The sequence below is a fragment of the Morone saxatilis genome, unplaced genomic scaffold, assembly GCF_004916995.1.
Source record: "Morone saxatilis isolate NCDOM2014 unplaced genomic scaffold, NCSU_SB_2.0 Contig15, whole genome shotgun sequence".
NCBI lineage: Eukaryota > Metazoa > Chordata > Actinopteri > Moronidae > Morone > Morone saxatilis.
This window is the reverse complement of record NW_023339707.1, coordinates 18,847,640-18,872,862: the sequence shown is the minus strand read 5'-3', so window position 1 is coordinate 18,872,862 and position 25,223 is coordinate 18,847,640. Positions and strand designations below refer to the sequence as shown.

The window sequence follows — 25,223 nt, the reverse complement described above, 5'->3', positions numbered from 1 at the left end:
TAAGAATAAACATATAAGACACAAATTGTTTATTTATTTCTTAGAAAATGTCTGCAGGGGATGTGTAATCATATAAAGGGGACATTTGTTCACCAAAGGAGGCTGTTAAATGTCTATTTTTATTTACTCACTTCACCAAAAATCACTATAGGTATCATTGTGATGTTTTAACCATCCATAGTTAACTAAGATGTGAACTTTAGAATGAAAAATTGCTTTTAATAGTATTGTTTGTTTTTTTAGAGCGGAAATGTTTTTTTTTAATTCACAATTCACAGCTATTATATCATAAGTACAAATATTTGCTTATTTTTTTAAATTATATTTACTATTGTTTGTTGTTTGGACAACACATTTGAATATGTTAGTTGGGGGGGTGGGAAAAGTATAAGGGCCAGTTATTAGACATATTATAAACCAAATTATGAACGTGGAGAAGAATCGATAATGCAACTAAAATGATCTGTTTCGTTTCGTTTAAAAATTATAGCACAGCGTCCCTATGTTGTATCCTTCCCAACCCAACAACATACAACCCCACCAGTCTTAATCTAAATATCTGTGTGTGAGCCGATCACACTGGGTGGTACAAACACACCATAGCACATCGCATTAAATGTGCTCCACGCAGATTACGCCGCTGCCCTCCTTCAATCAACCAGCAGCTGTGGCTTGGATAAAAAAAAAAAAAAAAAAAAAAGCTCTAGAAACGTCTAGTACGCTCAACTGCGTCAGCGCCGCCATTCTCGACCAGAGATACGCAAGAAGATCCGGAGCAGAGTCCGCAGGCGGAGAAAGCGTTGTGGCATTGGTTGTTTGTGGGCAGCGGTGCTTGTTTTTCTTTTTGCAGGCATTACCTTTCTTTTTTCACCAGACCAGGTTTTCATCTGCGCAAAAAGGGAGGCTCAACTTCGCGCCGAGACATGTAAGTTGTGGACGAGTTTAACACGACGGCGGCGAGAAAGAAAGAAAGAAAGAAAGGGAGGGAGAGAAAGGGGAGAAGAAAAAAAAAGGAGGGGGAAAGTGTGGATAGTGCAAGCCTGCTTAGCTTAGCTTAGCGTTAGCCGTGTGACAACATGCGTTTTCAAAGGCGGGAGCTCGGCCTTCCCCCTGCGGACCGTGAGCTTACGGTGCCTCGCCAACTAGCTGCGACCCTTATACAGTGGCTAAAAGAACACAATGTACCGGTCCAGTTGTTAAAGTGGCCCGGCATTGGCCTCGAAACACGGCTACTTCTACCTAAAGGATGGGTCGGACGCACCGCATGGATAACTAAACGATAGCGGTGTTAGCTTAGCTTAGCTGAGGCTGTTCATTGAAAGAGTTGGTCTAGAAAAAGCGACCATTACATTAACACGAGGTCTGGGTCAGAAGTCGTGATTTTCAACAGTAGGAAAGACGATCCGGGACGTGTGTGTGGAAATAGCCAACACGTATCAACAGGGAGTGGCTTGGTGGTAAAGTTAGAAAAGGTTTAGCTGGTTGTGATTGTGCATTGAACGCTGCCTCCATCCATTTGTAAGAGGATTTGGTTAAGGAGACCATGCGTCTAATGCCAAGTGGAGTATAGTGTCAGTAAATATGCAGATGGGAGAAACTGCAACCACTCTTGCAGCTTTCATGTGCTAATATTAACATATCAATAAATAGAGGTCAGTGGGTCGTTATTGATTAGTTGTAACCACTGATGTAATGTTTGCAGTGTCACTCACTGATGTAGGTAATCTAAAGTTTGTTATAATAGGTGAACAATAAAACATCATTTAATACTTTAAAAAAAATAAAATTCCACGTCAATAATGTTAATATTGATTCTTCTCTCCTCTTATAACTACACCCAAGGAAATTGAACTGATCTCTGAAGCTCCCATACGAGTGGGCCGTCTCACCCATGACTTTGTCAAATTTTAAATCGAGCATCATTGATGAACTCTTGCTGCTACACGAGGAAACCCATTACATTAATCATATGTAGTGAAACACGAGCTGAACTCGCCCCGAAACATCTTGTTAATTTGACTTTTTAACAATTTAGTGTGCACAGATGTTTCACTTTGGAGGCTTCTCGATACAGGAGCGCATGGTGTAACTGGATGCTGTGTGGCAACCTGATACATAGGCTTTTTGATGGCAGGCTTACCCACCTGTGCGCAGCACAGCTGACGTGCATTATGTATTTTTTATGCAAGTTTAGGGTCTGATGAGCTGTGCTGTTCACAAATAGGAGAGAGAGGAATTTTATTGTTTTTGTGTTTAACCGGATTGTAACGTTTTGTTCAAAGCTTTCTCACAAGGTACCAAGAGCTGTACTTTGAATGGGCATGGTGAATTAAGACTCTACTCAGTTTGTCTAGAAAACTATTTACCCTCAAGTTCTGTAACAGACTGTTTACATGTTTAATGTTTCGATGTCCTTTTGTTTCTTCACAGGCATCCAGCAACTGCAAAGTGGTACGATAGGAGGGACTGCGTTTTTATAGAGTTCTGTGTAGCAGACAGCAAAGATGTTAAAATCAGTTTTGATAAAACAAAGTTCGGTTTCAGGTACGTTTGCCTCAAGTTGGTTCTTTGTAAAGACCTCAAGTTATATTTAACCATGGATTTTTTGTTAAATCTGTTATTTTTGGTTTCACTTGGTCAGTAACCCTTCCCAGAAATTGGTTAATAAGTATCTTTGTCTTTTTTCCACAGTTGTCTTGGAGGAACCGACAGTGTCAAACATGAGAATGAAGTAGACCTTTTTGAAGCCATTGATGAAAATGTAAGTCACACTGAATATCTGAATCGTTCCTTTCGTGAATAGCACTTGAGAGCTGAAATTAACTGATTTTCTTTCTACTTCTATGCAGGAATCCAAACACAAACGCACAGATCGCTCAGTGTTGTGCTATTTACGAAAAGCACAGCCAGGGAAGGCATGGCCGAGGCTAACAAAAGAAAAGGCTAAGGTCAGTTAAACACAAGCTAACACTGTCTTTACATTTGAAAACAGTTAACAGTACAATGCTCTTAATTAATGCATCAGAATGTCATAAAATGCTATTGTTTAAATGCATTAAATCACTATTAATGAGAGATGTGGATTTTGTGTTTTCACAGCTGAGTTGGCTCAGTGTCGACTTCAACAACTGGAAAGACTGGGAGGATGACTCAGATGAGGAGATGGGCAACTTCGATCAATTCTCAGATGTAAGCGTTATGCATTGATTAGTCTGGGTGAAGTCATTCATAATAGCTTTAATCCCACCGGTCCACCCAAAGTCACCCACATGGCATTTGGCCAAGAGCCACAATGTAAGCTTAAAATAATGCAGGTAGAAGTCAGTATTATGTAATATAATAGGGGTGGTAAGTCCAAATTCGATCGAGCTGTCAGTTTCTCTCATCGAAATCAAAAGCCACATTATGGCTGACTACATTAATTTAATTTGCATGCACTTGTCTGTGGCTGCAGCAACATGCTGGCGCCGGGAGAGACTCACTTCCCACAACAAACTATATCACATATGGTTCAGAAGGTCACCTTCCTTAAAAGGGGGGCTGGTGGCTTTTTGCAGGTGAAAAAGGTGTAAAACTGTTGTTAAGTACCTGCCTGTTATCAAGTGACTCTCTTTGCTTTTGTATTTTAGCAGTTTGTTCCCAATTGACTGAAATAAGTAATTATTAAACACTTGATACCATATAGGCTATTATTTTAAAGAATTCAAATTGCAAATGACCTTGATTACAAATTAAGACCCAATAGTACTGAAAAATAAGTTTAAAGTTAAATATGATCTTAAACAAAAGTCAAATCAAATTGTGGATAACTGTGACACCCCTAGAATATAATAATTTCTTTTAATAAAAAAAAAAATTCCATCTTAAAAATTAGATGGAAAATTTAGCATGAGCTCCCTACAAGTGTTTCCCAGTTGTTATTGAATACAGGAAAATGTAAAATGACTATACAGTTCTGCAAAGAGCAACAATTGGCCACTGTATTCTTATTCTCAAACACACAACTCTGCCCTGTCATTTCATCTGTAATTGAATCATTCTGTGCCACCTTGACAATTTGCATATGAACCAAACTTAAACTGAGAAAAAAAATCTACATTTTCCACAATTATCCTAATTTGAGCCCTCATATTTGTCTTTTGAAGTATAACTTAATTAAATGAGTACTTAAGAGGAGTAAATGTGGCTCTAAAAGTTTTGGTTTCATTTTACAGATGATGAACAACATGGGAGGGGAGGATGACCTACCTGATCTAGATGATGCAGTAAGATATTCCTTTCCTTTCACTTCATTTATAAGCATTAAAGGTCCAGTGTTTAGAAGGAACAATTGTCAGAAATTGAATATTATATTCATAGGTATGTTTTCATGAGTGTATAATCACCTGAAAATAACAATTGTTGTTTTCGTTTCATTATAATGAGCCAATCTAACTTCACAGCTATATGCTGAGTCCTAAACACTGGTCCTTACATACACAACAAAAACAGACCATAAAGCAGATATTAATCAGTGGCAGCAGCTGTTTAAGGAGCTCGTCTAATCTCCTGTTTTTTGTCTTCTTAGGACGAGTCTGCAGATAGCGATGATGAAAGTAAGTATTTATGAGCCTTTGTAACAAAACTAATTAAAACTGTAAATGATGTCTGCCATTTATGACAATTAGGTTTGTTGTGAAGTTTTGTTTGTGTGAAGTTTTAATGTTATTTCTGTTCAACTTCAATTTTCAGAAATGCCAGACTTGGAATAGAAGGCTGCAAGACTCTGGAAAGAAAATGGAAGAACAAAGGGCAAGAGGAATCCTAACAAATGTATATCTTGACATTGAAGGCAGTGACAAACAACTGTACATATGAGTCAGTAGCCATATTTAAATCCATAGCCTCAGCTCCAAACTCTTGACCGATCAGTCCACTGAAGGTTGATATGCATGGTATTGTACAGAGCAGCTATCTCCACTTCCATTTGCTGTACTGCACCTTTTTTGGGTATCTTGTTTTACTGTTAAATATTACAAGTAAGCACACATTATTTGTTGGGAAAAAAAGCTGTGTAGTTGTCCTCAACTGAGCAATACGTGTTAAGAGATTTACAATTTGTTTTCAAAGGAATTGTTGTTTAAAATGATTAGGCCCACCCATTCCCAATGTTGTGGTTTTAAGTTAGTCGACCAGTGTAGTTGGTTTCATGATTTGAAGAAGACACTAGCTATGTACATCAAAAGAATTAGATGCATTTACTGATTGGGTTCCTCTAAAGCCTTCCATGTGCCGTGAATTAGATATCCAGGAAGCCAGTCTTTTTTGTTTCTGTGGCTTAACCTCCCAGCGTACATGTTTTCCCCCCTTCACTTCTTGTTTAATGTTTGTAAAAAAAAAAAAAATTGAAATATTCTGAAATCATTGCAGAAATATTTGCATCTTCCCAGTTATCGCCTACTTTGGTAATCTGAATGAATTCCACATATATTTAGTATCTTTAACAGCTCTTCTCTCCATACCCACTTAACATGCACACTCATGTTTGACTGCAGAAGCAAGGTGAAATGTTTTACAGCTGATAATGAGGCTCGAAGCTTGGTCGGGCCTCATCATTATGTGGTTTGTTGCTATCCTCCAGGTTGTTTCTGTTTGTTCATCTAGAATGATCCTCCCTTGTCGTTGAGGGAGTGTCGGGATGGTAGGCGACGTGTAATGACCAAATTATATTTGCACTGTCAATAAAATGTACGGGGAGACAAAATGACGTTGAATTACAGTGGAAATTCTTTTTTTATTGTCTACATCTTTCTAATAAACTGTTCAAGAATAATTTAAAATGCCTTTTTTCTTAAATAACATTTGACTTGTGTTTTATTCATTTTGCCCCTTTTAATACAAAGTTTTTGGTTTGTGAGTTTAATCCCCAAATACATAATTTTGGACAGTATATGTAATTATTTAGGGCGTTGAACCTTACAGATGTAACTTGTTATGTACTTGACAATATCTTCATCAGTAAACTTACTTTTGCTGAAATATAATTTGGTATTTTAGCATTTTATTTAGCAACTATTGCAAAACTACAGCCACCTACAGTCATGCTGTAGTGGCACTTTGTTCTCTTTAAGTTTTAGACATGATAGCTGAGACTTGACAGTAGAGGGATTGTTTGGTATGACTTTCATAATGACATTTTTTAAGAATAGTTCTGCTTCTTTTGTGTTATAAGAGGAGTTTTTGTCTTGCTGTAGCTCTCGCTGCTGTTTTATTTGGCACTAGGACCCAGACATCACCAGGCTCCTCGGCCCAGAACATTAGCATACTTCCCCATCAGGCCTGATTTCCTCACTCTGAGAAGGTGACTGTAATATGCAATACTAGTTTCCTGCTTTAGCCCTGAAGCACATTAAAATAAAAGCATAGATTTGGCTTTGCATTATCACTTTAAGATATGGGTCTGTTATAGCTTTTATTAAAACCTGCTTTCTTAACAATAACCTAACTTGGTTAAACATTTAATTTAAACTTGTGACCAAACATTAATTCTAAAAGTTACATAAAATACAAACTTGAACTTTAATTGACTAACAATAAACTCACATTAGTTTTAACAAAGGCCTTTAACCACTTTGGGGTTTTGTTTAGGGGTTAACAGTGGTATTATTGGCTACTTTACATGTAACAAAATAATTATACTCTACATTTGAGATTATACTTTTTATTCCACTACTTTATTTCACAGTAATTTACATATATAATATATAATAATAATATATGATGAGCATAATCGGAGGCGATGCATTATCAGGGTTAAATTAAATGACTAATTACCTGTTAAAAAATTATCAGTAACCTTTTCCAAGTAATGTAACTTGATAACTTTTGTATTATGTCAACACCAAATATGCAAATAAAGACAAGAGAAAAGAAATGTATTATATAGTGTATTATATAAGACAACAGAACAACCTTTAAAAAGAAAATAGAAAGAGTTTTAGCCTAAAAAACGTAGTATTTCAGTGTATTTTGAAAGAAAATATTGTAATCCTGCTAAATAATCCCAATTCTTACTATATGTAACTAATCTGATCACGTTTGTAATGTGTTTTTTTTACTTTCTTACAACTGTAATGGATTACAGTTACTTTTTTTTTGTATCCTGATTACGTAACTGAGTTACATGTAATCCGTTACTTCCCAAGCCTGTGCATAAATAAAAGTAAACTACTTCTTTCACTGTTATATATTTAGAAGCAGCTACAACATTAAAAGTGACGCTTATCTATCTATTTATCTTTTCTACCTCAGTATTTTATTCTATTGTTGTATTTTATTCTATTGTATTTTAATGTGCCTGGCTGCTATGACGACCCAATTTCCCTTCGGGGATTAATTAAAGTATGTCTATCCATCTATCTATCTTATCTATCTATCTATCTATCTATCTATCTATCTATCTATCTAATGCGATCAGTAATAAAATAATAGTAATAAAAACCTGTACTTTTTTTTTACATTTTGAGAACATGAAACATAATTTTAAAAGTAACAGCAAATTAAAACATACAAATTAATGAATTATAATAAATTTAATAAATTTTCCTAATTATTTATTCTTCATTATCATCATTATCATCATTGTTATTGTTGTTTTGGTGATTTTCTTGTGGAAGTTTGGTGATAAATGTGCCGGATGTGTACGTGGTTGTGGGACGTTGACACCGCCGCCGCTCTCTGTTCTGTGATCATGGCTGCACTGGACCACACCAGCCATGTTTGCTAATTTAAAAACCCAAAGGTTAGAGGAGGAATTACTTGTTTTATAATTCACCCCGCATATCCGTTGTTATATACGACAGGTTTTTGGGTTTTTTTTAAAGAGGCATCGGCGCCTTCGGGGGAAAAAAAACAAAAAAAAACACCACCAAGGAACTGAAAGGTTGGATGAGCTTTAACTGAAAATAACGGAGCGAAACTTTTGATGTTGGTAGCGAAGAGAGGAAGATGATGCTCCGCAACAAAAAAACAACAAAAAAACAACAACAATGTGTCCGTGCAGCGTAAACAAATGTAACTTCATCTGGGCTGCTAGCTATCGTTAGCACCCTCTTTGAACAAAAAAAAAAAAAAGGTGGTGGTGGGGGGGGGAAAGCACGCCTCCCCATCTGTTAACAAGATCTGAGTGACTTTAATTTTCTTTTCTCAACACCACCGGCTCGTGTTTTATTGTCATCCGCGGACCACGGACTCGAACCAGCGTGGGGTTTGCGGTACCTGCTACCTGGCTATCAGCTAAGCTAACATCGTCTCTCACGGGTAAACGTAGAGGATGCTATCAGTTAGCTCCACGGCTTAGCCGTGTGTGTGTGTGTGTGTTAGCCTCTATTGTGATGATTTAGCTTCAATAACCTTGGATTTTGGGAGTATTTCTGCCCAACGTCTATCGGGGAAAGTAACCGGACCGTTTTTTTTAATCGTAGCGTCTGAACGTTAACGGCACCCGTCGTTAGCACCGAGCTTTATTATTAAAAAAAAAAAAAAAAAAAAGGTGAATTGTTTCATTTGAACACGCCAGCTAGCTGGGGTTTTTTTTTTTGTGTTGTTGTTGCGACGGCCTTGTTGAATTAGGAACTCGAGTATCTTTATGGTTTCTATTCCGAGTGTGTGGGGGCAGCGGAGCGGTGTGGTTAACACTCCTCCAGGGCCTCGAAGTGACTGAAATATCCCCGCTAATCCCTCCATTGTTAGTGGGCCGAGGCCGCCGGGGTCTCGGCTACTGTGCCTGGCTTGGGCCGTGCATTCAGGGTTAGGTTTGAGGGAGGATGTTAGCAGCAGCAGCAGCCTCATCAGCGGTAATGATGAGCCTCTATCGTGATATCCCGGTTGTCCATTACGGCTCGCTGAGGGCCTGGCGTCTGCTGTGAGGCTGGCTGCGACATTTTGACGGGTGTTGTTGTTGTTTGCAGCGAAAATGGTGCTGTCACAAAAGCTGCAGATGCCAGATTAATTAGGAGGAGGAGGGGGGGGATATACACGTTTCACCGGAGAAATTATTACTTAGTACGCAGCGTGTTCAAAACGGCACGGAAATAAATGAATTAAATAATGAATGTGTGCTTCACATGGTTGATGCAGATCGCGCACAGGCGTTTTTAAAGTCAGCGTTAAGCCGTTGCATAACTTGTATACATTTTAATATTAAGAGTTTGTGTGTTTTTTATTTATTTTTCTGCTCTTTTTTTTTTTTGTTTTTTTGTTTGTTTTTTCTTCCAGATGGAGTCAAATAATCATTTCAACTATGACACCCACTCCTCAGCAAACTCAGGACTGAAACTCTCCTCAGGGGATTCTCTTTATACTAACGGGTCCTCCATGAGTTTTCCTCAGCAGGGGAAGAGTGAGTATTCAGAGCCTTATTGTGAAAATGGATGTACGTTCATGCATCTCTCTTTATCCCACCGCCACCTGACTTCTGCAGCGTTTTCCATTTGATTATGTAACCTCTCGCAGAATGAAGTTAAACAAACTCCCGTGTTTTGTTAATGCAAATTCTACCTCTTTCTGACTTGAATAATGTTCTTGTGTCCCAACAGATATGAATGGCGAAATGAATGTGAATGGCGTCACTACTGTACTTGGGTCCAGTGTACCTGGTTCCCACCCACCGACTGCTCCCTACCCACACATGAGCAACCACCACCAGAGCAGCATGGGCTATGACTACTTGTGGGGAGGACACCCTCAGTATGGTCCCGCCATGGGCTCCTCTCCTGGGCACGGGATGCACCAGAAGCAGCCTACACCTGGGATGGTGCAGCCTCAGTCACAGCACCACTTCCAGGGTCATGGACAGTACCAACTGAATGGGGGTATTGAGAGCTCCCATCAGCCCCCTGTGGCAGGCCCACCAAACATGCCTCTTACTGGGAGTCAGTACTGGAACAGGAGTAACCCCGGCCCGCAGCAGATAAGTTATAATTCCCACAGTATGTACGGGACATACCAGAGTCAGGCACATCCTGGAATTACACCGTCACAGCATCACCAGCAACAGTCCTTACAGCCGCCCGCGCATCAACCGTCACAGCAGCACCTCCACTCCCACCGGCACCCACCCCATCACCACCAGCAGCACCAGCAGCCACAGCATTATGGCATGATGCCTAATGGGATGCCCTACTACCAGCATCAACCCCAGCACCCGTCCATACCGTCTCTCCAGCAGCCGCAGCCGCAGCAGCCGCAGCAGTCTCAGGCCCAAGGCCAGGCTCAGCTGTTGCCCCCAGCTGCCCAGAATTTTACTCCTCCGCGTGGCAGCCCGCAGCACCACAGTTTAGGCCGAGGGGGCACGGGTAGCCCTCTCCCCGTGGGGATGTCCTCCGCCACGATGATGTCACCGTCGACAGGGCAGGATAGCGGCTCACCCAAGGGCCACAACAGGGAACGGAGCCCCCATACAAGCAATGTGGGAATATCTCCTGTCATGCAAGGTGACCGCTTTACGCGTGTTAACAGATGTGTTTGTGGAACTGTTCTGACTCGTTTTATCCTGTCACTCCTTTTGTGTTTCCAGTTTCCTTTTTTTTAAAAAATATGATTACTATCACAGTTATGTCTGGGATTAGTTAGTTCTTCATTTTGACGTGACTGTGTTTCTGGCATCCATCGTAGTTCTATTTCCTCATAATTTAATCCGTTCTCGACTTTACATTTCCTCCTTGAATGCCACCAGTTGAGTGATTCTCGTAGAGTCATACGGTCTTCTTCCTCTTCCTCATAGCTTAGCTGCTATTAACAACTATTTAAACTTGCTTCTTGCTGGTTGCATTGCAGTTTCCCATGCCATATTTATATTTATTTATGTATTTTTGGTTATTGGTTAGCTTAAACAGTTAAAAAAAAAAATACATGCCAAATATTTCCAGTTCCAGCAGAAATGTGAAGATTTTTTTTCATTTTATTTTATATTCTTTATTATTTTAGTCTTACCTGATAGTACACTGAATGTTTTTGGGTCTTGCACATTTGGTCGGATCAAACAAGACAACTTTTCACTACATTTATAGACAACGATTACATATAAATACAAAATGTAATCAATAATGAATGAATTAATATTAAGCTGCGGCCCTACTGGTTATTTCTGGCACATGTATGTCTGGTAACAGGTCAGCCTCATTGCCAGTGCTCAGTAGTGGGATGCTCAACCAGCAGGTGCCACTGTTTGACTATGTAAAACTATAAACTGTCACTGAAGTCATTTGCTCGGGATGTCTACTGAAAATATTTAATTATAAAATGTAGTTTTTCTATACAATTATAGCATCAAAATTCGTCATCGGATGCAATCCTCACTTTGAATTCATCATTATTTATTCTGCAAATCAATTATTGACTTGTATTGTCGATTCTTTGTCTTTCAGGCCACACAAGAGAAGCTGTCAAGGAAGTAGACACGAGCTATAATGGCATGGAAAGGGCATCTGTTGCCCAGAGGCTACCCAAAAGTGACGGTTTCCAGCCCAAACCCGTGGGACCAACAAGTGATTATCGTCAGCACTCTGAACAGCCGTCAGCTCAGCGTCCAGAAATGGTGTCCCCTGTCAGAGAATCAGCCATGAATGCACCTCCCCACTCTGTGTCATCTCAGCTCTCTGCTTCTACGTCTCCCGCAGCAGTGTCCTCGTCTCTAACCAGGGCCTCAACACCTCCTCGGGTCTCTGCAGCTCCTGCTGTCTCCGAGTCTCCCACATCTGTCCCTGGGCCCCCTGTAGTGTCACCCCCTGATTTAGAACCCACTCCACCACAAATCGCAACACCTGCTCCTCCTTCAGCTGCTCCTCCTCCCAGACTTTCCTCACCTCCTCTAATGATGCAAGGCCTCAGGCCAGAGATACCCCCTGCTGGGTCCAAGAATCAGTCAGTGGGGTCCTCTTCCTCCTCCCCCCTGCCTGCATCACATCCAAAGTTGTCTACGCCTCTCGCGTCGACCGACGGCGTGTCTCGACCTGCAGCAGTTTCGTCAGTCTCTTCTGCCTCTGAGTCTGTGGCGCATCAGATCAAGACTTCGTTGTCTCCTACAGCTTCTCGAACTCCTACGACCGTCTCCCCTCCTGCCCTAGTGTCCACGTCTTCTTTCTCAGCGTCTGCACCCATCTCATCTCTTCAGCAGATGGTTCAAGGGTCCAGGTCGCCTCTGACGACATCTGGAGCTCAGCATGAAAAGCCCGGACCCCCCAAATTACTTTCGGCCACTTCATCAGTGGGTGCGAAATCCTCGTCTGCTGGTGTGGCTCCACCTCTAATGTCAGTATCAGGACCTTCAACCTCAGCACCACCTGGGTCTTGTTCATCAACACCTGCATCTCCCATGTCTGTGTCCAAAATTCCTTCAGTCAATAAACCTTTTGACCCAGTGCCCACAATCCAGAGACAGACATGCACTCCTCCAGCTGCTGACTCTGGTCTAGCATCATTACCACCAGGGGCAGTGAACCTACCCTCCCTAGCAGCCCATGAAAGTCCTACAGTCCGACCTCTGTCTACCCTACCTCTTCTAACCACTCAAGCCTCCAGGACTGCGCCCGTGTCCGCCCCTCCTGCCTTGGTGTCTGTGCCTCCTGCGATGGGTACGTCTTCTGGAGTGGTTCAAGGTTCAGACTCTGAGCAGCATCCTCCTAACACCACTCCTCCTCATATGCTAAAGCAGTTGTCTCCCAAACCAGAGCACCATGGTCATAGTGAGGATAGGAAAGCGTTGGTTAATAAAAGAAATGGAAAACCAGAGGAACACTTCCCTCAGCTCGATTTGGGCACGAGACGGACATCACAGAAGGTGGAAGCTATTGAGACTAATAAATCAGAAATTTGCTCACCCAAATCCCTCTCTGAACTTCCTGGAAAACCCTTGCAGACGACAGTCGCTCCTGATCAAAAGCCAGAGAATAAACAGACAGATTCTGGAAAGCACCACATGCAAAGCAGTGTCTCCAGTGAGTCGGAGGATTCAGTGATGGAGCAGACTCCGCTCAGAAAGTCTTCACATCTCCACAGCACAAGGGTAGAACTTCTGACCGATGAAGAAAGTTTTGATAACTCTTCACAGTTTGATGGTAATTCGACATTTAACACCCCGTCTAGAATTGATGTCAGCTCTGTCTTGGAAAAGTCCTCTCTTGTAGATGACGATAGCTCGTGCGTAGATGACTCCACTCACTTTGACAACAGCTTTCACCTGAGAAAGGACACTTCTCAGTTTGACAGCACTTCCCAAGCAGAAGAGGAACAATCTACTGCCTTTGACACCACTAGAGATAGCAATTCCTCTGTGGAAGACTCCAGAGATGACATGTTGGACTCCACCAGGGAAGGGGAAATGTCTGAGGCAGAAGAAACCAAGGACAGCTGCCAGATCACAGGAGAATCGGGACTGGAGTCTTCTCTTAACAACACCTCCCAGATGGAGGAGCCCTCTATCGACTCAAGTGATGTGTCCAACTCATTTGTGAGATCTAAGTCAGATAGTCAAGGTACATTCTTAACGTTCACGATCATGGAAATTAGTATCACACGGGTTGACGAGTGGTGGTTATTAATTAAGACATGTAGAATGCATTATCCTAATTGGGTTGTTATCTTTCCCTTCATTTTAAAAAACAAAACAAAAAAGACTAAAAGTAAAAAAAAAAAAAAAAGTTGGACATTGCTTGTATTGACATTTAATGGAGATATATGTATTTCCAATACAGATGGCCCTTTCTGTGTTGTATGTCATTATCCTGTAATTCTGAATTCTGCTGACTATTTGCTGTTGTTTCATCTCAGGAGCTGAAGCAGAGTGGGAGCCCAGAGGACATGATACACCAGACTCAGCAGGACGCATTAGCATTAAAACCACTATTAATGAGACAATGACTCCCCCGAGTTTCAAGATGAGAGATGAGAACTTCATCGCCTTCAGTACCCCAGCAGAGGGCCCTGCTGTACACCCACTCCAACCAGTAACTGATCAGATACTGTCAGCTGCTGGAGGACAACTGAAAACCCCAGGGAAACCACGCAAACCTCGAGCTCCAAAGGCAATATGGACTAAAACCCCAGGTATGTAACATTCTGATTTCAGCTAAATGTTACTTTGAAAAATATTTAAATTTATTTAAAACACTTTTGTCTTTTTCCCTTTTTTTTTATATAAAGCTCCTGGGGAGGCCCAGCGAAAGCCTCGGGTACGAACTCCTAAAGTGGAGAAGACCGATGAAGAGGGAGGTGTTAAAGAGGAAGGACCCAAGGGCAGAAAGAGGAAGAAGCCGGTTAAGGTGGATGTCAAAGAAACATCAGCTGTATGTGGAGAGGCTGGGCAGCCCGCAGGAGAGGTTGATCCAATCACAGCCACAATCGAAGCTGTTCTGGCCAACGCTTCAGCTATTAACACAGCAGTCGAGAAACCCAAGAAGGTGAAACGGGCCAAGAAACAAGACCAAGAAGGAACCGTGGCAAAAACAGCTAAACAAGATGCTGAAAAAACTGCTGACGACGCTGATGAAAATGATGACGACAGCTCCACTGCAGGTAATGAGGGAGACGTTTGTCATGTCATGGCGTTTTCTTGAGACCTGACGTCGGAGTTTAACTGTGTGAATTTTCTTGAACAGGTGAATCTAACAGACGAAGGGTTGCGACTGAGGAGCAGGTTCAGTTCCCACTGCAGCATGGGTAATGTTCTCTTGTTCCACTGTTTGTTTACCAAAAAGCCTTTCTATACTATTACACTGTAGATCCGAAACACTATTGACTAAACGTATATAGATATTTCTTAAGCGAAATGTGGTAAAAAAACACTTTTTTTGACAGATAGTAATTATGATATGATTGATGATTAGTGTGGAAGTTATCAATTTGTATCACAATTTTAATTTTCACTGAAAAAACAATTAAAAGTGACTGTGAAACTTTGGGGTCTGTAACAAACAAAGATCTGTTCTTAAAACAGGAGTACAAGATTTATAGGACAGGGCATCTCTTCAGAACTACAATACAATTATTAATTTGTCAAATAATTACAGCTTCTGTAATTTGCTTATTGCACATTTAAATTTAGCCTTAAAGGGGAACTTGGCAACTTTTTCAGCTTAATAAACCCGTTTAGAAATCATTTGGATGGTTAAATGGCTTGTTCCGGTGAAAATGGTGACCCCCCCACCCCCCTCAGGCGACCCCAGGCGGAAAACCAACCTTGCAACTACTTTAGGACTACCGTCCCAGTAAATTGGAAATAGGAATTATCGCGAGAAGCGAGAACAGCAAGAAACACGAACGGCTTCACGGCAAATTCACATAACGCACACGCTGCCCTCAATAACGGTTAGTGTATTAATGTATTACCCACCTGGTAGATATTGTCCACACGAAAAAGTTGCCGGCGAAAAAAGGCACTCAGCACGTTAGAAAGGGGGAGGGAGGGTGCCGCAAGTGAGTTTTTTTACGACGTGTTGTGAAATACAGTCCCAGAGCTGTATGGGGAGCTCGTATGAAAACATGCGATGACAAAAGTGAAAACCAGCGAAGAAATGGCTAGAGTTGCCAAGTTCCCCTTTAAGTTAGGTCTTGATGAATATGGACAGCACATGCATATTTATCTTTTAGTTGATTCCTGTGCTAAGCATCCCTCTGTAACACATCTTGTCTGAGATCTCAAGAATATGTTTTTATTTGGTTTTGGAAATTTTTCATGTTTTCAGTGTTTATATTTTATAACTAACTGTTGTTTGACTGCTGTTCTCAAAAGCTGCTGTATGGCAGGAATGTAACAATGACCTCTCTTAACTGTAGTTGGAAGAGGGAGATTCGTGTGAAGAAAATGGAGAACCGCATGAAAGGTGAAACCTGGTATTACACACCTTGTGGAAGGAGGATGAAGCAGTTCCCAGAAATAATCAAGGTACATTCTCCCAGCCAAGTTTTTAAAAATCTCAAGTCTTTCAAGGCATATACTACAACAGATGATTTATTGATAATGTCAAAACTGTGACTGACTGTGATTTTCTTTCTCTCTTTTCTGTTCTCCAAATTGCTTCACCCAGTACTTGAAGAGACACACGGACAGTGTGGTCACCAGAGAACACTTCAGCTTCAGCCCACGCATGCCTGTTGGGGATTTTTATGAAGAAAGAGAAAGTCCTGAGGTTTGTATGTTTGCAAAGTACTGCTCAGTTACATTTTTCTATTTAAGAAGAAAGTAAAATTCATCAGAACTACTCCACAATTAAACTAAACTCATGGTATCACATGGTCCCATTCTGTATACGTTACAGGGTATGAAGTGGGTCCTCTTGGCTAACGAGGAAGTTCCCTCTATGATCATGGCCATCACTGGCCGGAGAGGTCGACCTCCAAACCCTGACAAAGAGAAACCCCGCAGGGTTCGTGGCCTTAAGGGAGGGCAGGCTCGTCGTCCTGGTCGACCTCCCAAACCCAAGATGATCGACCTCCTCAGCAAAGTTGATGCCAAGCTTTTGAAGCGACTTGAGGCCAAGGGTGAGTGGATGTAGACTGGAGGCAGACCGTAGGAGATAGGAGTGTACAGGGATGTGTTTATAACTACTCGTTGAGGCTTGGCATGTAACCTCAAGAACTTTGTACTGTAGCTAATTGTTTGTATTCCCTGTTTATAGAAGCTCTCACGGAGGAAGAAAAGGAGAAACTTGCAAAAATCAAAAAGAAAATGAAGAGAAAGGTATGTAGTTCAGATTGTTTATATTGTTGAGCTCCTATGTTGTTGACATCTCATCCTTATTTTGCTGCCGTTTATTATTTAGGCAAGAATGAAGAGAAGGGAGGATGCGAAGATCAAGAAGATGAAAGAGGAAAAGAAAAAAGCCAAGGTACAGATAAATAATCAAGCAAAAAGATTTATCAGCATTTTCCGCAGCACCACCTCTTCTTCACCTTCATCTGTTCTTTCTTTTCTTTGTGGGTTCAGCTTGAGCAAGAGGCCAAGGACCTAGAGGTGAAGGCTGAACCAACCGACCCGACAGCCCCACAGGTCACACAGCCAGCATCAGGGTCCGCGGAGCCCAAAAAGCCTGGCCGCAGGAGGTCAGTTAAGGTTGAGGTTCCTCCACCAATACAGCAGACTGATGAAGAGAGGATAGCACAGGGTAAGAGGGTGCTGGGTGCTCGGAGCAAAGCCAAGGCTCTGGCTAAAGCCCAGGCAGAGGCAGAGGCTGCAGCTCAGGCTGCTCTGTCAGCTAAGAGAGCAGCCGAGAGGAGAGCGCAGGCCCAGAGACGTCTGGAGGAGCGGAAGAGGCAGCAGCTGATCGCGGACGAACTGAAGAAGCCAACAGAGGACATGTGTCTCACTGACCACAAAGTGAGTTTTTTAATTGAAACCCAGTTTCTTTTAGCACCGTCATTGCAGAGGATTTTGTTTACGGTAATCATAACCTTGGAACGTCGTCTCTTATCAGCCCCTACCAGAGCTGTCCCGTATCCCTGGCGTCGTTCTATCTGGCACGGCGTTCGCTCACTGCCTGGCTGTAGTTGAATTCCTACATGGCTATGGAAAGGTGATTGGTCTCAATGTACCCAACGACATCCCCAGCCTTGCTACCCTGCAGGAGGGCCTCTTAGGCCTTGGTGAAAGCCAAGGAGAGGTCCAGGACCTACTGATAAAGCTGGTGGAGTCTGCACTCCATGATCCAGGCCTGCCATCATTTTATCAGGTGCGTGACAGTTTTTCTCCATTAATTCACTCCTGAAAACGGATGATGATTTTTTTTTTTTTTTTTTAAATCTCCATTTTCTTCTCCATCTCCTCATCAGTCTGTAAAGATCCTTGGGGATAAGCTGGTTGAGTTGGAGCTGACCCGCAGCACAGTCTCAGAAGTACTTCGCATCTTTATGGATTCTCATGGTTATGATACAGAAGTGTGTAACACAATGAGGACCAAACCGTTTCATGCCCTGTCTCCTGACACCAAGGCAGCCATCCTGGGTTTCCTGGTGGAAGAACTCAATAGCAGCAACATTGTGACAAGGTTAGAACAAGAACTCATTATTTATTCTGCAGGTTACTCTTAAACATCGAAGCTTGCTACTAGCACCTTTCTGTTACTTTATTAATGTATGTATATTTAATATTTCAGTGACATTGACAACACATTAGAAAACATGGCAACGTACAGGAAGAACAAGTGGATCATTGAGGGGAAGTTGCGCAAGTAAGTTCATGGGTTTTCTCTCTTCAAATTCAGAAAAATTCACAGATCACTCTTTTGTAAATCATGACATGTTGATCCTGATTGTTTTCTCCCTCGCAGACTGAAGGCTGCACTAGCACGTCGTACAGGACGCTCGGAGGAAGAGCTGTGTTTTGAGGAGAGGAGGCGTAGTGCCAGAGTCGCAGAGGAAGAGAACCTCAGTCTGGAGGAGAGTGGCCTGGTCCCGGAGAGAGGCAACCGCCGTGCACGCAAAGAAGAACCCAAACTCAGTGATGTATGTATCTGCTCTACACTTGTTTGTTTTGTTTTTTCAGTGTTAGAAATGGACCAGTCCTACATTAAATTTGTATCTTTTCTCTTACAGACTGAGAGTCCTACCACTGCCAGCATTCCAGAGCTTGAAAGGCAGATAGATAAGCTAACAAAGGTAAACCTGATGCTACATAGATGCAGTGCTTTTATACATTTATTTTGCTTTGTATTAAACAGTCCTCTGCTTTTGGATCTCCACAGCGCCAAGCATTTTTCCGCAAAAAGCTGCTACAGTCGTCTCATTCCATGCGGGCCACGTTACTGGGCCAGGACCGCTACCGGCGCAGATACTTGGCGTTACCTCACCTCGGAGGAGTTCTGGTCGAGGGGCCAGAAGAGCTGTTGAGTGAGTCTGAGAACACATTTGAAAGAAATGTCATCACTCCCAGTTTTAGGCTTATCCCTTTGGCTCATCCATCTTCATCTAAACTTTCCTTACATTTCTGTCGTGCAGCCTCTGGAGATGTCCTTGTAGCCGAGGTTCCTGTCACCTTCCTCAAAAAGGAGCCCAAAGTAGAAGAGACTCCCATGCCTACAACTCCCCCTCCTACTCTACCTTCCTCTCCTTCCTCTGCTACCCCTGGCCAGGCTCAGGCCCAGACTTGGTCTCCAGAGGAGGACCCCCTCCCTGGCACCGCATCCCTCATGAGCAGGCCGAGAGGACGAGGCCGCCCCCGAAAAATCAAACCAGAAGTGGAGCTTCACCTCCGCACAGCAAAGATTCGCCGTCGGCGTCGAAGTAGCATCAGGTCTGGGGGAGAAGAAGGGCCAGGATCACCAAACAGTGCCACACAAGACCTCACACAGGCTGCTTTCCAGAGCTGGCTCAGCCAATCACAGGAAGCGGTGACCAACGGCACATGTTCAGCAGCAGGGGACGCTCCAGAGGGTAATCGGCCAGAGGAGAGCGTGAAAGAGATGGCAGAGAAACAGGGACAGTGGTTCAACCTGCTCCCCAAACAACCGTGCGATGATAACTCTCTGACCGAGCCCCAAGTACCCACCTCACCCAGCTCGCCCCCTAAACTCCTTCCTCAGATCCCGAGTGCTCTGCCCGCACTCGCTGCTCCACTCCTGCAGGTTTGTCACCATAACAGTAAATACATTTAATTGTGCTATATTAAGGCATTTTGTCTCTCCAGTATGGGTTTTAAATGAATTATCTCTCCCCATCCCTCAGCCGGACCCACTCTTGCCTAGCCTGGCTCCTGCTGACCCTCTGACTTCAGCAACATCACAGGACGTTCCTCCCACACTCCCTGCTGTTGCTGTTCCCGTCAATGCCCCACAAGGTCCCCCTCAGCTTCTTCCAGCTCCCATTCCTCCTGCAACGCCTGCTCCGACTACCCCCGCCAGGCCAGGTCGCAGGCGGAGGAGAGGTAGCCGAGGCAGTAGTCCTGCACGCAGAGGGGCAAGAGGAGCTGCAGCCAAGCGGCGTGGCCGCCCTCCCAACTCTGTGTTCCAAGAGCTCGAGCAGCAGTATTTCACACAACTGGTGGTCAAGCCCATACCAGCATGTAAGTAGTATCTGGTTAAAAGGAGTGTTATGATATTGAGCCAGTAGTCTGAGAGATGTATTTGTTTTACTTTAAATTTAATACCACATTTAACAGTTCCTAAACTGGGATTTAGGACTCCCCACCAGTCACATTTAGCGTACAAAATGGTCATTTATTGCCTTCTAGGTGAAGAACACAAGTCTGTGTCTTTTTATTTATTATTTTTGGTGTGTTGTGTAATACATTGATGTTTCTTTTCCAGCGATGGTGCGTGGTTGGTGGTGGATCAAGGATCCAGAGGAACTATATCACACCTTACAGGCTCTCCATCCAAGGGGCATCAGGGAGAAAGTGCTCCATAAGCACTTGGCCAAACATATGGAGAGCTTGGCTGAGATCTGCACCAAATCCATCAACGGTGAGTGTTGTGTTAGTGGACTTTCTTACTCAGCATTTTAGCTCTGTTTTTAGCTCCGTTTTTGATGTCAGGCATCATCCTTTTTTCCTTCTGCCTTTTCTCCTGTTACAACTGTTTCTTGTGTTGTTTCTGGCTAGACCGTATATTTGAGTTGAAGGTAGAGGAGAAGGATGTGCTAATAGAGGCCCTGCAGCAGCCCTGGCAGGTGCAGGAAAAAGCAATTGAGACTGACATCAGCGCCCTACAGTGGGTGGAGGACCTGGAGCAGCGGGTCATTGCTGCCGACCTCCATCTCAAGGTGAGAAATCCCCTTACTTTTTATGTTGCACTATTGTTCGTTGTCTTAGTAATCCAATTTGAGTTAAAGTGAAATTATAGAAATTATAGATAGATAGAGATAGATAGATAGAGAGAGAGATAGAGATATAGTTTCAAATACTGACATATTGGCCTTATTCTGTTGCCATGTGCTAAGAAGTCTATGCGTGTGTCACATTTACAACAATTGTGAAAAGTCTCCAAAAGACTCTAACATAACACTCTGTGTTTCTTCAAGGCGCTTCCCCAGGGTGCAGTGAATGATGCTGAATCTAACACAGAGATACCAATGGCAGAATTTCAGGTAAAGATTAAAACATTTGATAAAATGTCTAGAATTAAGTTGTACATGACTCTAGTTTAGATATATCTCTGGCACTGATAATTAAACTCTCTCGCCCCTTTTTTAAGCCCTACACAATCCCAGATCCAGACTCGACACGTGATGACCTCCAGTACTATGAGCATGACGTCGACCCGCATGATGACTGGATTGTGCGAACTAAGAAGGAGTGGTCTGGCTTGCCACGTATCGCCACGCACCCGGTGGACTTGGCCGTTTTGCGGTTGGCTAACCTCGAGCGTAACATCGAGAGGCGGTACCTGAAGGAGCCGCTGTGGAACCCAGCCGAAGTGATGCGCCTCGCTCCTCTCACTCCTACCCCAGGAGAAGAGCATCCCATGGATGTCTTTAGGTGAGAAGAAGGAGCTTTATTTGAGAGTGCAGGGCATGATTTTTTTTATTTATTTCTTTTGCTTCATATTTTAACATTATTTTCTTTCTGTTCCAGTCTGGAAAGTGAGATCACATCTCGACTACGTACTTGGCGACAGGCTCTGGATCGCTGCCGCAGCGCTCCACAGGTCTGTCTGTGTTTACTTCAGCTGGAGAAGGCCATTGCTTGGGAAAGATCTGTGACTAAGGTGGTAAGTAACTTTATCTCGCAAGATTGTTTTTGGACCCTGGTGTACTTACTGTCTGTTTGGGAGCACACAAAACATATTTAAATTTGTTGTAATTTTAACAACGAGGTTTCTTCTGTTTGATTTCTATCTAGACTTGCCAGGTTTGCAGGAAGGGAGACAATGATGATTGCCTGTTGCTGTGTGACGGCTGTGATCGTGGCTGCCACATGTACTGCCTGAGGCCCAAAATCACCCAGGTGCCAGAGGGAGACTGGTTTTGTCCTACCTGCGTTGCCCAGGTTCGAACCCGTCCTGTGATTCTTGATTAAGAACCAATGACTGAACAAATCTTACAGAAAAAATGAGGGCCATTTTTAATCTAAAAGCATTTTGCAGCAGTAATTTATTCTCCACTACATTTGTTCATCATAAGGTCAATCTTATCTGCTTCCTTATTTGCTCTGTCGCTCAGGAGGAAAGTGATTCACCGCGCTCGTGCAAAAAGAGGACCAGGGTGAAAAAGAGAAGATACGAAGATGACAGCTCAGAAGATGAGACGACGACAACGCGGCGTAGTGGCGGCATGGCAACACGGTACAAGGAGACTGTGGCTCCCTCCTCATCTACCCGTAACTCTGGAGAAGGAAGCGCTGCTAAACGTCGTCGCATGACAACCCGCAACCAACCTGACCTCACCTTCTGCGAGTGAGTCCTGCCTCCGTCGTGTGGAGCTACTCACATGCAGAATGATGTTATTAATGTTTAATAACAGGATTTTGAAGTCATTTTTAAGTGCACAAGGTGACATTTGTTTTGACAGTAATAGTCTGATGGATTTGTGTTGATGCTTTTATTTATTTTATTTCCTGCCAGGATCATTCTAATGGAGATGGAGGCTCATGCTGATGCCTGGCCGTTCCTTGAACCCGTCAACCCCCGACTGGTGCCAGGCTACCGCCGTATAATCAAGAACCCCATGGACTTCCTCACCATGAGAGAGAGACTGCTACAGGGAGGGTAAGAGCCGATCACGCGACATGTTTCATGCTTTATTTATTAGCTCTCATGCACAATAGTTCAAGGTTCACTGCGTTATGTGTGAAAAGGTAGAAAACGTCCTTTAAGGTACTTTTTATTTTAAGTAAAAGAAAAAAAAAAAAGGATGCAACCCATTTCCGAGTAGAACTTTCAAATTTCTCATTCACACTCTGCTCACAACACAAAAACACGAGGGTCAACCAAAATATGTGGCTTTCTTAGAAACAAAAAGAGGAAAAAATAAAAAAATATTACTCACACATGGAAATCGATGTGCTCCCACCTCATCCTTTCACTTATACACTTACAGTGGTCTCTGTACACCTGTATACAGACAGGTGCGTGGGAGATAAAGCAATGGTTCAAAACAAAAAGTCAACTCCCGCACACTGTCAAAACTCATGGTGTATTTATTCAGTAGCTGCGCGAAGGTCAAGCAACCTTCATCGGGCCTTTTAAACACAGCAAATAACAATACGCCTGCACATATATACGAATATGTCCCTCTCTGGTACTCTCTAACACAGTCCTCTCCTCTGTTTCCTCGTCTCAGGTACTGCAGCTGTGAGGAGTTTGCAGCAGACGCTCTGCTTGTCTTCAACAACTGTGAGCTGTTCAATGAGGACACGTCGGAGGTGGGAATGGCTGGACACGCCATGAGGCGCTTCTTTGAGAGCCGCTGGGCGGAGTTCTACTCAAATAAAGACAAATAAGAGCCTACGACGTTTCGGCCGATGGTGGGGCTGTATACTGTTGGTGCTGTCACCGTCCCAGTCACACTCTCTACATTACTGCTAAGACTGTCTGGAGGTTCTTCCAGCTATGTGTATTCTCTCATGTATAGGTATATATGTATAGATTTTGGCTATTTGTCTGTTATTGTTTCCTCTATCGGCCTAATCTTTTCCAGGCCCACAGATAAACTGGCTTGAACTTGTACCCATTCCCCACCAGAGAGGGTGCGAACACGTCTCTCTTTACTTCCTCCTTTCGTGTCTGCTCATCTTCATCTCAGCTCCTCATCATTTGCGTTCTCCTGTCACGTCCTTTCACAAGCCCCATGTCGTAGCGAGGCCTTTGGTCAAGCCCCTGCCGTGTGGGCCGATGACTCGGCCTCAGGCCCTGAGTGTTTCGGCTCTCACACTCACACTGAAGGTCAGGGACTGATCACGCTATTGCAGCCTAACTGCTGCATACTGGACCTGCTTAGCACTGCTCGACGACAAAATGGATCAAAACTCTTCACAGAGCTCGGGCCATTTCTTACCTGTTCAATGGAAACGTAATGTAACGTGGTCTTATGCCTAGAAGTAATTTTTTTGCTCAATATATTTTTATTATATATTCTATATATAAATATATATAAAGATTACAATAGCTGGGATTATTTAATAGCAATAGCTTGTAGTGAATGTGTACAGATTACCTTATAGAGATGTCTAGACGATTTATGAAAAGGCCAGTTAAACTAAAAGGCATCTGTTTTTGGACTGTCACGAGTACACGTTGTATAACCTCCACTTAAAGTCTTGCACGCACACATACACACTTTTCACCAACACACAAACATGCACACCATTTCACACACACACACCCACCTTCTGCTGCTGTGTGAAAGACACTGGTTTCTGAAACTGGAGGACTTTTTTTAATGTTGGGTCAGTCAGTCTGTGCTTCGATATTTCACTGTCCCTCTTAAGAGTAAATAGTCGGCTAGTTACACCTGATGTGTCACAGACTGTATACAACTGAAAGGATGTTACTGCAACACACAGCTCACACTGAAATGTTGCTCATGTGGTATGAAATTGATAAGATAAGATTGCAAAGCTTCAAAACTGCTCTTGAGCAATTGATGCTTGCTGAAAATGACACTCGTACTTCCGTTTGGCTGTAGCTCGTCTTAACAAGGCGAAAACATGTGAAGGTGGTTACGTGTGAGGCTGAAATCCTCCCGTTTTAAAGACTAGAATTGCAAAGGAGCTCTGATAATGAGGTACTAGGCACATTCCTGCCTGGTTTTCTGTCTTACATTCCTTTTTATTGATTTTTGTGCTGTACAAGGGCCAATGTTTGATGTTGCGCGGCATGGTTGGTGTGCTCTGAAGGCGACAGGATGACTCCACAGTCTGGGTTTTATTTAAACATGTTTCTTACACTGAACTCAAATCCGTTGATAGGAAATAACCTTTGATGTTCCTTATTACACTTAAAGGGACAAGACGTTTTTTCAAAAAAGAAAAAAAAAAAAAGACATGAAAACCAAATGTGGTGTTAAGTGAATTTTTAATAATGTACAGTTTTGGTGACTTTAAATTTGTTCCTTTATATTTTTAGGACCAATTCATCATTTTTAAGAGGAGGTATTACAAGACTCTGTTGTATTAAGGTGATGTAACACGTGTGCATCTGTAGAATGTACTGTGAGTTGAATAAAAACCACATCTAGTAGAGAGTAATTCTTCTCTTTTCTCTTCGTTCTTCCCTTTGGCCTCTTACCTGAACCTTGTGTGTGTGTGTGTGTGTGTGTTT

The 25,223-nt window shown here is 42.8% G+C and overlaps 2 protein-coding genes across 2 annotated transcripts; both read left to right on the top strand.

Moving 5' to 3' along the window:
- The first annotated feature begins 700 nt into the window (after positions 1-700).
- ptges3b (prostaglandin E synthase 3b (cytosolic)) lies at positions 701-5,835 on the top strand. Its single transcript, XM_035657292.1, has 8 exons — positions 701-925; positions 2,431-2,544; positions 2,692-2,761; positions 2,850-2,948; positions 3,100-3,189; positions 4,215-4,265; positions 4,568-4,595; positions 4,732-5,835. Coding segments are annotated over exons 1-8 (474 nt in total). The 5' UTR covers positions 701-923; the 3' UTR covers positions 4,752-5,835.
- Positions 5,836-8,349: 2,514 nt separating this feature from the next.
- baz2a (bromodomain adjacent to zinc finger domain, 2A) lies at positions 8,350-24,943 on the top strand. The gene is made up of 29 exons (XM_035657291.1): positions 8,350-9,379; positions 9,576-10,472; positions 11,406-13,511; positions 13,807-14,082; positions 14,179-14,550; positions 14,634-14,694; positions 15,811-15,919; positions 16,062-16,163; positions 16,293-16,515; positions 16,653-16,714; positions 16,797-16,862; positions 16,961-17,350; positions 17,448-17,702; positions 17,803-18,017; positions 18,126-18,200; positions 18,300-18,474; positions 18,565-18,627; positions 18,714-18,858; positions 18,967-19,592; positions 19,693-20,029; positions 20,274-20,429; positions 20,567-20,727; positions 20,986-21,051; positions 21,159-21,442; positions 21,539-21,674; positions 21,806-21,952; positions 22,126-22,358; positions 22,527-22,670; positions 23,245-24,943. The coding sequence occupies exons 1-29, from the start codon at positions 9,256-9,258 to the stop codon at positions 23,402-23,404; spliced, it is 8,166 nt and encodes a 2,721-aa protein (XP_035513184.1). The 5' UTR covers positions 8,350-9,255; the 3' UTR covers positions 23,405-24,943.
- Positions 24,944-25,223: the final 280 nt, after the last annotated feature.